General features: G+C 42.1%; 1 protein-coding gene across 48 annotated transcripts in view; it reads left to right on the forward strand.

Moving 5' to 3' along the window:
* NEB (nebulin) overlaps positions 1-15,305 on the forward strand; it is a 217,416-nt gene that overhangs the window by 124,533 nt on the left and 77,578 nt on the right. For all 48 annotated transcript variants that reach the window (XM_070070870.1, XM_070070875.1, XM_070070876.1 and 45 more), the window contains exons 86-101: positions 22-225; positions 879-983; positions 1,557-1,664; positions 2,491-2,802; positions 4,791-4,994; positions 5,348-5,452; positions 9,692-9,796; positions 9,899-10,210; positions 11,055-11,159; positions 11,722-11,820; positions 11,997-12,098; positions 12,238-12,345; positions 12,859-13,170; positions 14,488-14,592; positions 14,686-14,790; positions 15,135-15,239. In XM_070070870.1, coding sequence (XP_069926971.1) covers positions 22-225; positions 879-983; positions 1,557-1,664; positions 2,491-2,802; positions 4,791-4,994; positions 5,348-5,452; positions 9,692-9,796; positions 9,899-10,210; positions 11,055-11,159; positions 11,722-11,820; positions 11,997-12,098; positions 12,238-12,345; positions 12,859-13,170; positions 14,488-14,592; positions 14,686-14,790; positions 15,135-15,239 — 2,496 coding nt within the window. The remainder of the gene's footprint in view (positions 1-21; positions 226-878; positions 984-1,556; positions 1,665-2,490; positions 2,803-4,790; positions 4,995-5,347; positions 5,453-9,691; positions 9,797-9,898; positions 10,211-11,054; positions 11,160-11,721; positions 11,821-11,996; positions 12,099-12,237; positions 12,346-12,858; positions 13,171-14,487; positions 14,593-14,685; positions 14,791-15,134; positions 15,240-15,305) is intronic.

A 15,305-nucleotide genomic window follows, 5' to 3' on the forward strand; every position in this document is an offset into this window, starting at 1 on the left:
CTGTGTCTCTCATTCGTGTAGAATGTATACAAATCGGACCTGGAGTGGATGAAGGGTATTGGATGGTTGACAGAGGGTTCTGTGGATGTGATGAGAGTGAAGAATGCCCAGAATCTCCTGAATGAAAGGCTGTACCGTACAAAGCCTGAGGCTCTCAAATTCACCAGCATTGTTGATACCCCGGAAATGATCCAGGCAAAAATCAATGCTGTACAGATCAGTGAGGTAAGCTGAGTGGATGGTGTTTTCAGACCAGTGGAAGAAATCTCAGTCAAGAACTTTCAATGTGAACTGTAGTATCAGCATCAGGATCCTGAACATGTGTGTATCCAGAGAGCTTCACTGACTCTGTCAGTTAGTAGTCTATGCATACTACTTGCTTTGATACAGCTTTGGTCAGTACTGCTGTGGTGGGCACCTTCATGTACCACAGATTTGGATACCCTCTTTGATCTCATTTTGAGACACAGACTGTCATTCAGGCCCAACACTTAATATCATAAATCACAAAATTGCCGCTTATTCAATCATGAAATAGGGCAACCCCAACATTAGACATTTTGACATTATTTGGTCCAAGAAAACTAGGTTATTTGCAAGGTGAATTTACCTGCCAGATAATTAGTTGTGAAAGAATAAAAAAGGATTAATCTTATCCCCATGCTTCTGACACATTTAAAATTTATATGGTATCACATGTGAATGTATTCTTTAAAGTCATTATTGGCATTGTAAAAGAAACACAATAAAGACCAAATGTTATCTACATTTATATTAGAGAACATGCTTGGAGAACTTTTCACTTTACTTATGATTGTGTTCATGTAATAGTAGATTTCTCTACTAATCAAACGTCCCATTGTTTTTCACTTTACCAGCCATTGTACCGCGATGCCTGGGACAAAGAGAAGGCTAATGTGAATGTGCCAGCTGACACTCCGCTGATGCTGCAGTCCAAACTCAATGCTATACAGATCAGCAATGTAAGACACTACACATTGATTTGCTTTGCAGAGTGCTCTCGGCCTAACCAAACCTTTTATCAATATACTCCATAAAGAGTCTGGCAGATGGCCTTTTCCTATCATTCCTTTTATTTCTAATCTTTAAGCTAATGGGAAACATAAAATGTGTATGTATTTATAATACTGAGATGTGTATTTCTATCTTTGTTGGAAGGAAATATGCAGTGGTTTCTCTAAGAACACAGCATAAAACTTATGGATGAGGTTGATATTTAGTTCTCCTTTTTAGTGTGAACATCGTGTTGCCTTTTCCCTTTCAAAACCAAACATCTGTTTGTTTTTTAATCTGGTTTGTACATGATTTACTCTCTTCTAAATTTGCTTCTTCAAAAAAAAGTATCAGGAGAGGGCTTTACTAAAATTTGTTAAGGATCTATTTGGATCTGAGGTCAACAAGAATTCAGCTTATTTTATAAATCTTACAGCAAAATTAGTGTTTAATGTAACTGATCTAGTCTTGAGCACATTAGTAATGCTGACCCGATAGCTCCCTCTTCAGAGTGACTGTGGCATTGCAACCTCCTTTTGCAGAAACACTACCAGCAAGCTTGGGAAGACATGAAGATGACTGGTTACGACTTGCGAGCAGATGCCATTGGGATCCAGCATGCCAAGGCCTCGAGGGATATTGCCAGTGATGTAAGAGCTCCTCCTTGCCTAGCCTTAATAACCACTAGCTGGTAGACACTCAGTGAGTTTACCTTCATTCCCACAAAATTATATTCAAATAGAAGGCAGATCACTGTTTTTCAGTATGGTGTTTTAAGATCCCAGATACAAAAGCAGTTCTTACAACTTGAAGATTCACCTACACTTCTCTCTGCAATTCTTATGTATAAGCACATGTTTTTAAATTTACTTTTCAGTATCAAAGCCAGGTAATATACAAGTACTTAGAGAAATTTAATGTGTACAGAGAATTCTGTTCTTACTCAAAGTGTGGCATGCATGCTGCTGGTGGTTCTTGTGATAAGTTTATGCAACAAAGGACAACTATTTTTTAAAAGTTACATGGTTGGATAAAATGTGTGCTAGAAAAAAATACTAGTTCTTCTCAGGTAGGTTATAATTTTTAAACTAAAAATGTTAAATAAGTTTGCAACTTAAAATACATTTATATAAACAAAGAATTAATTTTATTTAAAGTAATATGAAACACAAGCAGGACTTTTTTGTGACAAAACATCTCAGGATGATACACGGTGACTAAAGTTTGGGAAACACTGGACAAGGTTAAATTGTGAGAAACTACAGAAGCATAGTTGTGGCCTTGGGAGTTCTCACAATGTTTTCACGAACAGGGATGTAGAAGACCAACAGAAATGTAAAGGAGTATAAAAGTTAGAGTGTGAAATTTAAAGAAAAATGGGATAAACAATTCTGAGATAGAATCATCTTGAGTAGGCTCTCTGGAAAAAGCGAGTTTAGAAAAACTACTCTTCCTTCTCCTTTTCACCTCTACCAGTATCTGTACAAAACTACTTATGAGAAACAGAAAGGCCATTACATCGGATGTCGCAGTGCCAAGGAAGACCCTAAACTGGTTTGGGCTGCAAAGGTGTTGAAGATGCAGAATGACAGGCTGTACAAAAAGACCTACAATGACCACAAGGCCAAGATCACCATCCCAGCAGACATGGTGTCCATCAATGCTGCCAAAGAAGGCCAGGCATTAGCAAGCAATGTGGACTATCGCCAGTACCTGCACCAGTGGTCCTGCTTCCCTGACCAGAATGACATTATCCAAGCAAGGAAGGCCTACGACCTGCAGAGCGATGTAAGTGCACCCCCTTGGGAAGGAAGTCTGCCGTGGCTTGGCCTATTTGACTTCACTGCTCTGGAGAGCACAACGCCTCCCTCCATAGGCCTTTCACTTCAGCATTTTCCAGAATGTGTGAAGCGCCTACCTTACTGCCAGATTTGTTCAGAAGGGTTTATTTTCATTGTTAAATACACGACTAGAATTTTTACGTAGATTTATTGATATGTGCAGGGTTTGTATTTTATTAAACATACGAATGTTTGTATTGAAGAAAGACAGGGCTGTCTTCATTGGAGTTATTCTCAAAGGTTAGCAGGATATGGGCAATTCATTTGTTCTCCTTAATTTGGTGTCCCTCACAACATGATGTTTCATTAATTTATCTAAGGCATTTTTAGATTTATTTATATTTTATGCACATTCAATCTTTTGGAAATAATGGACTCCATAAGGTTATTTATTTCTTGTGTAGAATGGAAACTTTCTTTTAATTACATGAATTGGTTTCCTTACACTTTCCTTACACTTTTTCATGATGAATGGGTTTTTTGGAGCAAAGTATACTCATCACTTAAAATGAAGTTGCTACATGGTGGATTTAGGCCAGTTTCTAGAGAACTGGAGTCCGTTCACATGAACCACATTTATACATGCATACCAACCAAAATCCTAAAGAACAAAGAAGGAAAACTTCAGAATCTGTATGTATATAATATTCTTTGAGAATACCTTCCTCTGAATTTTGGGTACCCGTCAACGTTTAAACACAAAAGCAGATAATGTAAATCTTTATAAAGTAGACATTTTCCAACATTTTTCATACTCTACCACCATTTTATGCTTATATCTGTATGCTATAAACTATATACTAAAATTCCATTTTTCAGCAACATGACAACTTTTTAAAGTGTTTGTTTTCATTTATTGGAAAGGTAGAATGAGAAGAGAGACAAAGATTTTCCATCTCATAGTTTCCCCCAACGCCTCCCCGAATGCCCACATCAGGGCTGGGCCAGCCTGAAGCTGAGATTCTGGAATTCCATCTAGGTCTCCCACATGAGTGGCAGAGGCCAAGCACTTGAGCCAGCTCCTGTTGCTTCCCGGGATGTATTAGCAGGAAGCTAGATTAGAAGCAGGGGAACTTGTCTTTGAACCAGCACACCCGTATTGTGTGCAGGCAACCCGATTTATGCCTGAACCCACTGCCTACTCCCATTATGACTGTTTATAAAATTAATCACTAGTATTTAATATAGAGCAATTTTAGTGGCTGAAAAAGAGTGGTTCATGATGCTATGAAAACAGAGATCAAGAAAATTCTTCAGAAAAGTGTGGATTTCTTGGGGATGTAAAGGGGGAGGAGAGCAGAGAGAGGTTCTTGCAGGATGAGCAACATATGCAAAGGGTCTGATGTGACCCACAGACTGGCAGCCAGCGTGAGCAGAGAATGCAAGGCCAAGGAAGCACACGTGCCACAAGGCTGGGACAATCGGTGCGGACTGGTGCCAACCCTCTGCCCCCCTAGTCTATGTTAAGGATTTTGATCTTTGTCCCAAGAACAATGAGAAGCCATAGGACAGGGGAAATGTTGTAACATCAAATTTGAATTATGCATTTTGGAAATATCCTTCTGCCTGTTGTGTAGCAAACTTACTTGGGAGCCCATTGTTCCTGCTTTAAAAGTCTACATCAGCTGATATGATGATTGCCTAAATATTATTTTAAAAAGTTCTTTGAAGCACACCTACTCCCATAGGGAGAGCTGCTTCTGTATCACTGTGCTTTTCAGGATGGACGTAAGCACCCAGCACAGACCCACTGCCACCAAAAAGGAAGCCAAACAGCACACTGCTGGGCCCAGGGCGAGCAGGAGAGTGTGGCCAGGGCTCTGTTGTTAATGATTATCTGCAGAAGACAATGTATGTAACACACAACCTGGTTCCTCACGTACATCTCGTCTCACACACCAACCATATTCTGCCTTGCTTTGTCTTTCATCCCAGGCCATCTATAAGGCTGACTTGGAGTGGTTGCGTGGCATTGGCTGGATGCCTGAAGGCTCCCCTGAAGTGCTGAGAGTCAAAAACGCCCAGGAGATCCTGAGTGACAATGTGTACCGGACACCTGTGGTGAATCTCAAGTACACCAGCATTGTCGACACACCTGAAGTTGTCCTTGCTAAATCCAATGCTGAAAACATTAGCATTGTAAGTCACTTTTCCTCTCTATGAAATTTGAAGTAGTGCTGTAAGTAAATAATAATTAACCTGGTCAACCATTTCTAGGATAATAATGTTGGTAATAAAAATTTTAATGAATCTTGAAGATAGCATGGTTTTGCTTTTGCTAATGAAGTTTAAACAAAAGCTCAAAGGATTAGTAAAAGTGTTAATACAGACTTCATATCAAATGTGAGTAATTTGTATGAAAAGATTTTAGAAATCTTTGCCTTCATGTGCAAAGATTTTGGGTGAGAGCTGAAAGAAAAATTAAAAGTTGTGCTCCTCGACTTGCAGAATTACAAATTGTGAAGTCATTTTATTATTTGTTCTTCCCACAGCCAAAGTACAGAGAAGTTTGGGACAAAGATAAAACTTCAATCCACATAATGCCAGATACTCCAGAAATTAATCTCGCCAGAGCAAACGCTCTTAACGTGAGCAATGTAAGTATCAGAGTAGACTCTGATTTGTTGGAAAAATCATCTGATCAGTACTGTAATTCCAGCCTCATATGATCCTGGAACTTTTCATAGCCAAGCGTGAGAAAATTGGCCGCGTGTGGGTGGGGAGGGTGCGTCATTAGTCTGTGAGCAGGAGTGAGAAGAGCAGCAGGTTCCTGGCTTGTGTCCTTGGACTGGGCCAGTTACAGTGAACCAAAGTCACAATGATGACAGGGAAAGGGGCGTAAGCAAAAACAAGATGAAAGAGAAATGAAGAGATGCAGAAAGAAGAAAGGAGTATTCGTGGCAGATTCAGACGAACTTGGGGTTTCTTGTACTCACAGATTTTCTAGGAAATTATGTTACCGAAATTGACCACAGAATAACACTGAAAGCACACAGCAGGAAGTCAAGAAGGTTATTGAACACTCTCATTTCTCCACTCCAATGCAAGTCCCCCTGATGATTTCACAGGAAAACTCTTTTAAAAGTTCAAGAAGTAGCTAAATCTCTACGGAGACTCATGAAAGACGGAAAGTCATCGCAGTAATCAAAACCTGGCAAAGATAGTTCCATAAATGAAAGCAGTAGGCTCATGATGGGAAAATTGGAAGTATTAACAAATTGGATTCAGCAGTACATTCAAATAACATGACACGCACAGCTGCTGCTCATACAGAGTCTCAAAGGGTTTCACATTCAAAAACTTAGTAATGTACTAGGACAGAAGAGGAAAATCATGTGCTTATTTTGTCAGATTTAGAAAGCGTGTCACCTTATTCAATACCCATTCTTATCCTTTTTAAAAAGATTTATTTATTTATTTGAAAGGCAGGGTTACAGAGAGAGAGAGAGGGAGGGAGGGAAGGAGATCTTCTATCCACTGGTTCACTCCCCAAATGACTGCAATGGCCAGGGCTGAGCCAGGACAAAGCCAGGAGCTTCTTCTGGGTCTCCCATGTAGGTGCAGGGTCTCAAGCACTTGGACCATCTTCTGCTTTCTCCAAGCCATTAGCAGGGAGCTGGATGGGAAGTGGTGCAGCCGGGACTTGAACCCGAACCTATATGGGATGCTGGCATTGCAGGCAGTGGCTTTACCCACTGTGCCACAGCACTGGTCCCATACTGATGCTTATATTTTATTTTAAAGAATAATATTAATAAAAATAATTAAAATTTTCTGGGCATGACAGAAACATAAATCTCAAACGGCCACTCATCCTTGGTCAGTGAGCTTCTCATTCAGTCCAGGGTTGAGAGGAGGGTGCCCAGGAAACCTTTGCAGAAGGTACTGATGGAGGAAAGTTCTCGCTGGTAATGCTGGGACTGTGGAAGATTAACAATGAGAGATGAATATTGGAAAGAAAGAGACACAACTGTCCTTGTTTGGCAAAAGAAACAATTTTAACCCTGGACAAAGCAAGTGAATCAACCAAAAAAAAATCAGTTAGTTAATAAAGAGAATTCAGTGATGCGACTGTCTACACATGTTAAGAAAGCTCAAGGAAGCACCATCGTCATGGATCACCAAGATTGCTCGCGTGTGAAAGAAGCAGGGCCTCCAAGGAATGGCTCTGCCTCAGTGCGAGTCTCCAGCTTAGCATCCTTTCAGCAGAATAATGAAGCTTTGTGGGCAAACAAGTCTCATCATGGGCCAAACTTCTCTGTCAATTCTACTGTAATGAGCCACTTGGGAAATAAGTTCCTTCAGTGTTTGGGAAGAAAATACAACTATAGAACATTGATTTTTTTTTTTTTTTTTTTTTTTTTTTGGTGGTGGTGGAGGGACTAGGATTAGTGTCATGGTGTAGTGCATTCTTAAGTGGCTGAATTGAAAGGCAGTCAGTTCTTCATTACAGAATAGACTTCTCTTCCATTCAATCCACACATTGTTGGCAGGAGAATTCTAGAAAACCTTATAAGCTCTCTTTGTGTGACAAATTTCTCAGCTGAAAAGAATCTTTTTTTTTTTTTTTTTTTTTTTTTTTTTTTTTTTTTTGACAGGCAGAGTGGACAGTGAGAGAGAGAGACAGAGAGAGAAAGGTCTTCCTTTGCCGTTGGTTCACCCTCCAATGGCCGCCGCTGCAGCCGGCGCACCGCGCTGATCCTGGCAGGAGCCAGGAGCCAGGTGCTTTTCCTGGTCTCCCATGGGGTGCAGGGCCCAAGCACCTGGGCCATCCTCCACTGCACTCCCTGGCCATAGCAGAGAGCTGGCCTGGAAGAGGGGCAACCGGGACAGAATCCGGCGCCCCAACCGGGACTAGAACCCGGTGTGCCGGCGCCGCAAGGTGGAGGATTAGCCTATTGAGCCACGGCGCCGGCTCTGAAAAGAATCTTACTATTGATGTTATGAGATGAGCAAGGCTACTATTCCAAACTATGCCAAGAGTAGCTAACTTCAGATATTTAGGTTTTCATGAGAACAGTTTGCATTTTCGAAGAGACCAAACATCTCAAATGAATGCTAACCAAAATTTGCAGACATTTTCTTTACACACATGGTATCACCATTACTATAATCTTGAAAACACACTGTTTGAAACTGCTTCCATCATTTTTTAAAAATATTTATTTAAAAGGCAGAGCTAGAAAGGGAGAGAGAGAGAGAGAAATCTTCCATCTGTTTGTTCATTCCCCAAATGGCCACAATGGCTGGGGCTAGGCCTGGGCCATGCTGAAGCCTGGAGCCTAGAACTTTATCAGGGTCTCCCATGAGAGTGGCAGGAGCCTAGCACTTGGACCATCTTCCCCTGCTTTCCCAGGCAAATCAGCAGGGAACTGGGCTGGAAATGGAGCAGCCAGCACTCCTGTGGGATGCTAGCATCGCAGACGATAGGTTAGCTTGTGCCACAACGCTGGCCCCCACTTCCATCATTTGGAAAGCATAACTTTCACAGAGTATCTTTATGTGTTTTCATGGATAGGAAAGCAAATTCACATTAAATTGACTTATTTAATCTTCACTCTAGCTTCATTAATCAGATACTGATGTTTTGCCTTATCAGATAGGAAAGTGGAGACTTTTAGAAAGTTAAGGAATCTGCCTGCATTCTCAATGTGTGAAGTTTGTTTTCAAGCCTGGAACTTTTTTTTTTTTTTACAAAGGAAAAATATATTTGGCCACATAAACAAAGATTTGTTATGTGAGAAAAAAACAGTCTAACAACATAAGTAATAAAATAAGGTAAAAAGAAAGTGCAAGGGGCCAGCGCTGTGGTGTAGCAGGTTAAACCGCCACCTGCAACGATGGCTTCCTGTGTGGGTGCCGGTTTGAATCGTGGCTGTTCCACTTCCAATCCGGCTCCTTGCTAATGGCTTGGGAAAAGCAGCAAAAGATGGCCCAAGTCCTTGGGCCCCTGCACCCGCATGGAAGATCTGGATGAAGCTCCTGACTCCTGGCTTCAGCCTGGCCCAGCCCTGGCCGTTGCAGCCATCTGGGGAGTGAACCAGCAGATAAAAGATATTGGAAGATCTTGATCTCTCGATCTCTCTCTCCCTCTCTCTCTCTCTAACTTTGACTTTTTTTATTTTTAATTTTTTTTATTTGAAAGGTAGAGTTACAGATAGAGGTAGAGAGAGAGGTCTTCCATCTACTGGTTCACTCCCCAAATGGCTGTAACAAATGGGACTGGGCCAGGCCAGAGCCAGGAGCTTCTTCCAGGTCTTCCACATGGGTGCAGGGCCCCAAGCACTTGGGCCAGCTTCCACTGCTTTCCCAGGGCATAGCAGAGAGCTGGATTGGAAGAGGAGCAGCAGGGCAGCTCCTGCCGATGCAGCCATCTGGGCAATGAACCATCAGATGGGAGACCTCTCCCCCTCTCCCCCTCTCCCCCTCTCCCCCTCTCCCCCTCTCCCCCTCTCCCCCTCTCCCCTTCTCCCTCCCTCCCTCCCTCCCTTTCTCTGTAACTCTGCCTTTCAAATGAATAAATAAATCTTTAGGAAAAAAAATGGAGCAGGAGGGACTCAAGCTGCCACCCATATGGGATGCCAGCACTGCAGGTGGAGGCTTTACCTGCTGTGCCACAGTGCAAGCCCAGGTCTTTGGATTCCAGATACCACTTCCTATTCCTGTAGAAAGGGCAGAGTGATTGTTTTAACCTATTCTCTTTTCTCTAACTGGTCTTCAGTTCTGGAATCTCAGAACGGTAGCCCTGTGGTGTTTATTCTACTTGAGATCTTGGAGTTATTGGTAAAATTGAATCTGGAATTATACTTTGTTTTTTTTTTTTTTCTCTCGTCCAGAAAATTTACCGTGAGGGTTGGGATGAAATGAAGATGAGCTGTGATGTGCGCCTGGACGCCATCCCTATCCAGGCTGCCAAGGCCTCCAGGGAGATTGCCAGTGACGTGAGTGTGGCCTTTTTTTAACTTCTCAGCTTGTTAAGCAAATGCCTGGGGTGCACCAAGAGGACGTGCTGTGATTCATCTGCTTTGTTTCTTCATGTCCAGTATAAATACAAGCTTGACCACGAGAAGCAGAAGGGACACTACGTAGGCACCCTCACAGCCAGGGATGACAACAAGATCCGGTGGGCCCTCATAGCTGGCAAGCTTCAGAATGAAAGAGAGTACAAGATGCACTGGGCCAAATGGAAGAGCAAGTTCCAAAGTCCTGCGGACATGCTCTCCATCTTGCATTCTAAACAAAGCCAGACCCTGGTCAGCGACGTTGATTACCGCAATTACCTGCACCAGTGGACCTGCATGCCCGACCAGAATGACGTGATTCAGGCCAAGAAAGCCTACGAACTGCAAAGCGATGTGAGTGGACTGCCCTGTCACTTACCATGAGTCCTGCAAAGTTCATGACATTACACCCTTGAGTCACCATGTCACGTCCTTCTACAGCCAGGAATTTGATACTAGTTACACCTTCTAGTAGGGCATTGAAATCACAAAAGCCAGGAGGAGCTAGGCTTTGTATCAAGACATAACTGGTAGTGTGAATACAGATCTGAAGTCTATCTGGTTGACAGAGACCACTGTGAAAATGCGATTGCTACAGAATGTAGGTGGCAACTGAGGATTCTGTCTAGCAAAATGTTGGCAGCCCATGGAGGAGATGTAGGCATAGACATTTTTTGTTGTTGTTGACACAGAGTTTATAAATTTTTAACTAAGTTGCCACAATTTCTAAATCGGAAAAAATTTTGTAGATGAATCTAGGACTTTTCTATTTCTCTTGAAGATTCAGAGGGTGCAACTCTGAATATGCTTTATCCCTTGCTAATAATAACTGGACTGAATTTGGGCTAACCCTCTTTAAACAGAAAAATAATATGCAGGTACTTCACAAAGTCAGTGAAAAAGTAGAATGAAATGTTTACTTTGGTGCAGAAAAGCTTTTGAAATCCACGTGGTTTTTGTGGGTTTTTTAATGACATTTATTTTCCAGGAACTTTTTGAAGATCCCTCATTTCCTTCGGTTTGTTAAATGACGTGGTCTCCTAATTAATTTTCTTAAGTTATCTTCCAGACTGTAGAATATATCACCCTTCTGTCACATAGGGTTTGCATTATTATATTTCCTCATTAGACCAGTGGATGGGCTAAATAGCATGAGGTGAACAAGGTTGCTGGATTCATTCTGGCCTTGTTTTCACAGGCTGTCTACAAGGCTGACTTGGAGTGGTTACGTGGAATTGGGTGGATGCCCAGTGATTCTGTGTCTGTCAATCATGCTAAACATGCTGCGGATATCTTCAGTGAGGTATGCCAAGGTTTTGACCTGCCTTTAAGGGAATTTTCCCAAGAAACGGAACAAAAACACATAAACCAAAATGGAGTCCCATCATGTCAGCAATTTTAATCGTTTTAGTTGCTGTAATTTAAGCCAGACATTTTTCCAAAATAATCCTGTATTTTCCCCAACACATTAAGAGAGTACATTCATCCTATAATATCCATCCATCCTATAATATCAAATGGTACTGGGAGTCACATAAATGGAGAAAATCTATCTGCAAGAGTCATACACTTGGGAGAAATTTGTCCGGTTGAAAAAACATACTGTGTTGTGATACACACAAGAATAAATTATGTAGCTTTGGGAGCTAAGAAAATGTGCTACTTTAAAATCTGTGGGAGGCACAAGAAACCCACACACATGTTTAAAAAATACAATGCTAAAAAGAAAGCAAAATTACCAAGAGAATGCCATTCGATATGTCACCTGTGCTTGTAGTACAGAGGGACCCTTAAGTTTAGTGTAGCTTTCTTGCTCATCAGGATCAAGCACGACAGTTACCTAAAAGATACTTTCTTTCCCATAGAAAAAGTATCGCACAAAAATAGAAACGCTCAACTTTACCCCGGTGGATGACAGAGTTGATTATGTGACAGCGAAACAGAGTGGTGAGATCCTTGATGATGTGAGTATATGGTTCTTGTCATTTCCAGAGCTTTTCCAGCTACGTAGACTCAGCACACAGTCACGGTCTGAGAGAGAGAGAGTTTAATCACTGAAACTGCTATTGCTAGCCATTGCCTGGACCATATGATGTTTTCTTAATAGCCATCCTCTTGCCCCCTTGCCTCTTACTCTTAGATTAAATACCGGAAAGACTGGAATAGCATCAAATCCAAGTACACCCTCACAGAAACCCCACTGCTGCACACCGTCCAGGAGGCTGCGCGGATACTGGACCAGGTATGGATCCTTACCTGGATGCTGGCGCTTTGGGTGATGATGGAGAGCCACAGAGACCTGAAGGAGATGCATGCGCTCCACCTATCCCTCCCTTCGGACTCCTCGTTTTAACCCCTTGCTGTGGCTCTCTGTCTTTTAGTACCTCTACAAGGAAAGCTGGGAGAAACAGAAAGCCACAGGTTACATCTTGCCTCCAGACGCTGTGCCATTTGTTCATGCCCATCACTCCAGCGATGTTCAGAGTGAGGTAATCTATCCTGGTTATGAGTGTAACTTCGCAAAAGCTGGGCCTTGTGCGTGAAACCTTCCAGTGATGCCTAAGGCATGGACAGCATCACAGGGTGTTCCTTTGCAGTTTGGCAGACTGAGCTGGGCTTGGTGGTGGTGGGAATACCTGTTCTTTCAGTCCTTTTCCCGTGGACTGTGGGTTTCCTTCAGTTTTCTTGGCTTCTTTAACAGCTATTGTTTGAGTTCTTTATTATCTCTTAAATTCTCTGCCCTCCCCTAAAATCTGTAGGCCTTCAAATAAAACTATTGCCAGAATGAAAAATACACTATATATTTTTTTCTATTTCAAGGTGGTTTCTTCACATATTTATTTATTTCAATGCTTTTTGTTATTGGTTCTGGGGTGGGGAACACACAGAAAGTTTTGGGGAACAGGTACTGAGTTTTCTGGTGTTCTTTAGCAGGTGGTTGGGCCTCTTTTGCCTTGTGTGCTTGTCAAAGCTGATGGAATCTGTTTTCTTCTTTCCACCAGCTGAAATACAAAGCTGAACATGTGAAGCAAAGGGGTCACTATGTTGGTGTTCCAACGATGAGAGATGATCCCAAACTGGTGTGGTTTGAGCATGCAGGACAGATTCAGAACGACAGGCTTTACAAAGAGGATTATCACAAAACAAAGGCCAAAATCAATATACCTGCTGATATGGTGTCAGTTGTGGCTGCCAAGGAGGGGCAGAACCTTGTCAGTGATATTGATTACCGTAATTACCTGCACCAATGGACGTGTCATCCCGACCAAAATGATGTGATTCAGGCAAGGAAGGCCTATGACCTACAGAGCGACGTAAGTGGTTTTTGTTTCTTCTTTATGCAGCAATAGACAGTGCGTTCTGAGGCTGATAAGCAGCATTCCTGAAGCACCAGTCTTTGAAACTTTGGGCCATAAATACTTAGTTTGCTCCCAAAAGGGAACTGAGACTGGATATGAAGTACAGAAAGATCAAGGGCAGTGTTGACAGATGGCTTTGCCTACTGACTGCATTGCTGAATAACTTTCAAAGTCAGTTTTTTTAATTAGAAAAAAAATATGCTATTTCTGCTATCAGCATCTCCTCAGTCTCCCTCATATGGGAAAATAGCATCTGCTTTTAAGTTGGCTTGAGTGGGAACCAAAACTGAGCTGTGGTTTTTATTATTAGATGACAGAAGTCAAGGACTCAGGAATGCCTCATTCATGCTTTGCCAAACATCTCATTGCTCAAGGCAGTTAGGAAGGCATTGCTTGCAAGGAGTCAAAGAAAAAAAAAAAAAAAAAAACAGGAAAAAAAAATACTGATTAAGCTGGAACAAGGGCCCAGCCTCCCTCATGCAAAACCTGGGTAAAGCTAGGACAGAGCATGACATAGGCCACCTCCCACAGACGTCTGAATCAAGATCTCTGCCTGCTTCCAGCCATCTGTAGGAGCAGAACAGAAACACGATGCATTTGATTTAGTTATTCAGGTGCTCAGAGCGGGTAACCTTACCAGGCTTCTCCTCATTAGCAAAATGGAAACAGGAAGTCAAAGGCAGCTGCAGCGTAGATGCTGGGCTTGAACATCCCACCTGACCAGCTGCTGCAGCAGAGTGATTGGTGTGGAACTAATCCGATTAGCAGCCCCTCTCAGGAGCTCGGACAGAAGTGGGCAGAGATAGACTTGGCCAGACCAGAGGAATTGCCTCCGGCTTTCTTACAGATGCACGAGCAATTGCTTGTGTGATTTTTTTTTTTTCCTAATCCAGATGCCTCCCCCTAGTTGTGCATAACTAAATGTACGAAGTCCATCTAAAACTGCAGCCTCCTTGGCAAAGCTTTTAGGGCCTTGACTCCCACAGCGCTTGAGTGGTCTTGCTCTCACAGCACTTAACCTCTTTGCACTCCGTGAATGGCTTCTCTCCACTCCTATTCTGCTTTTGACTGATTCCTCAAAGCACCAATAGTTAACAGTGACTTCTGCCAAGTCACAGGCTGAAGACTGTTGAAATCACGATTGAGTGAATGAGACAGGAGACAGTGAATGAGACCAAAATCCTTTAAAAACCTCTGAAAAAATAGTTTGGAATCTGCTGTCTGGAATCCTGTGTCGTTTACTTCTCCATCATGTTTCTCTTCCTGCTCCAGAATGTCTACAAAGCTGACCTGGAGTGGCTCCGAGGCATTGGGTGGATCCCCCTGGATTCTGTGGACCATGTACGGGTTACGAAGAACCAGGAAATGGTGAATCAGGTATGCAAAGCCGATTCCTCTTCTAACCTGCCCATGCAGCAATAGGTGCACTGTGGGGATAGATCCAGAACAATCATCTCTGTTCATTTGCAGATAAAATATAAGAAAGATGCTCTTGACAACTACCCTAACTTTACAAGTGTGGTGGATCCTCCTGCGATTGTTCTGGCCAAGATTAATGCCGTCAACCAGAGTGATGTAAGTTTGTGTTGTATATGCTGGGGAGTTCGTGTCTGTCATCGAATAGATGAGCTTAACTCTAGATAATTGCATGTTAGAAATGGGGAGGCAGAGTTGGGATACTATAAAGTAATCTTTGAGGGGAAAGTTCTTAAGAGTCGCTAGCAGGTGATATATACCCACTTGTAAGTATATGTGTGTGTGCGTGTGTCTCCAAATTATTCTATTAGATAAATTGACTAAAATCCAACAAGTTGGCTAGATCTTTAAATGTAGACTAATTATTGTGTTAGATAGATAGATCTGTAGGTATATCCTAAGAAAACGTAATCAAAAGGTTTTGTTTTGTTCTGACTCCTTAGGTAAAATACAAAGAAACATTTAATAAAGCCAAGGGCAAGTATACATTTTCTCCAGATACACCACATATCTCCCACTCCAAAGACATGGGAAAACTCTACAGCACTGTAAGTCCTATTTTATGTAATAACTCAATTCCTAATTTTAAGCCTTTGTCAGTGTTCATATTCTTG

This window comes from Oryctolagus cuniculus, chromosome 3 (assembly GCF_964237555.1).
Source record: "Oryctolagus cuniculus chromosome 3, mOryCun1.1, whole genome shotgun sequence".
Taxonomy (NCBI): domain Eukaryota; kingdom Metazoa; phylum Chordata; class Mammalia; order Lagomorpha; family Leporidae; genus Oryctolagus; species Oryctolagus cuniculus.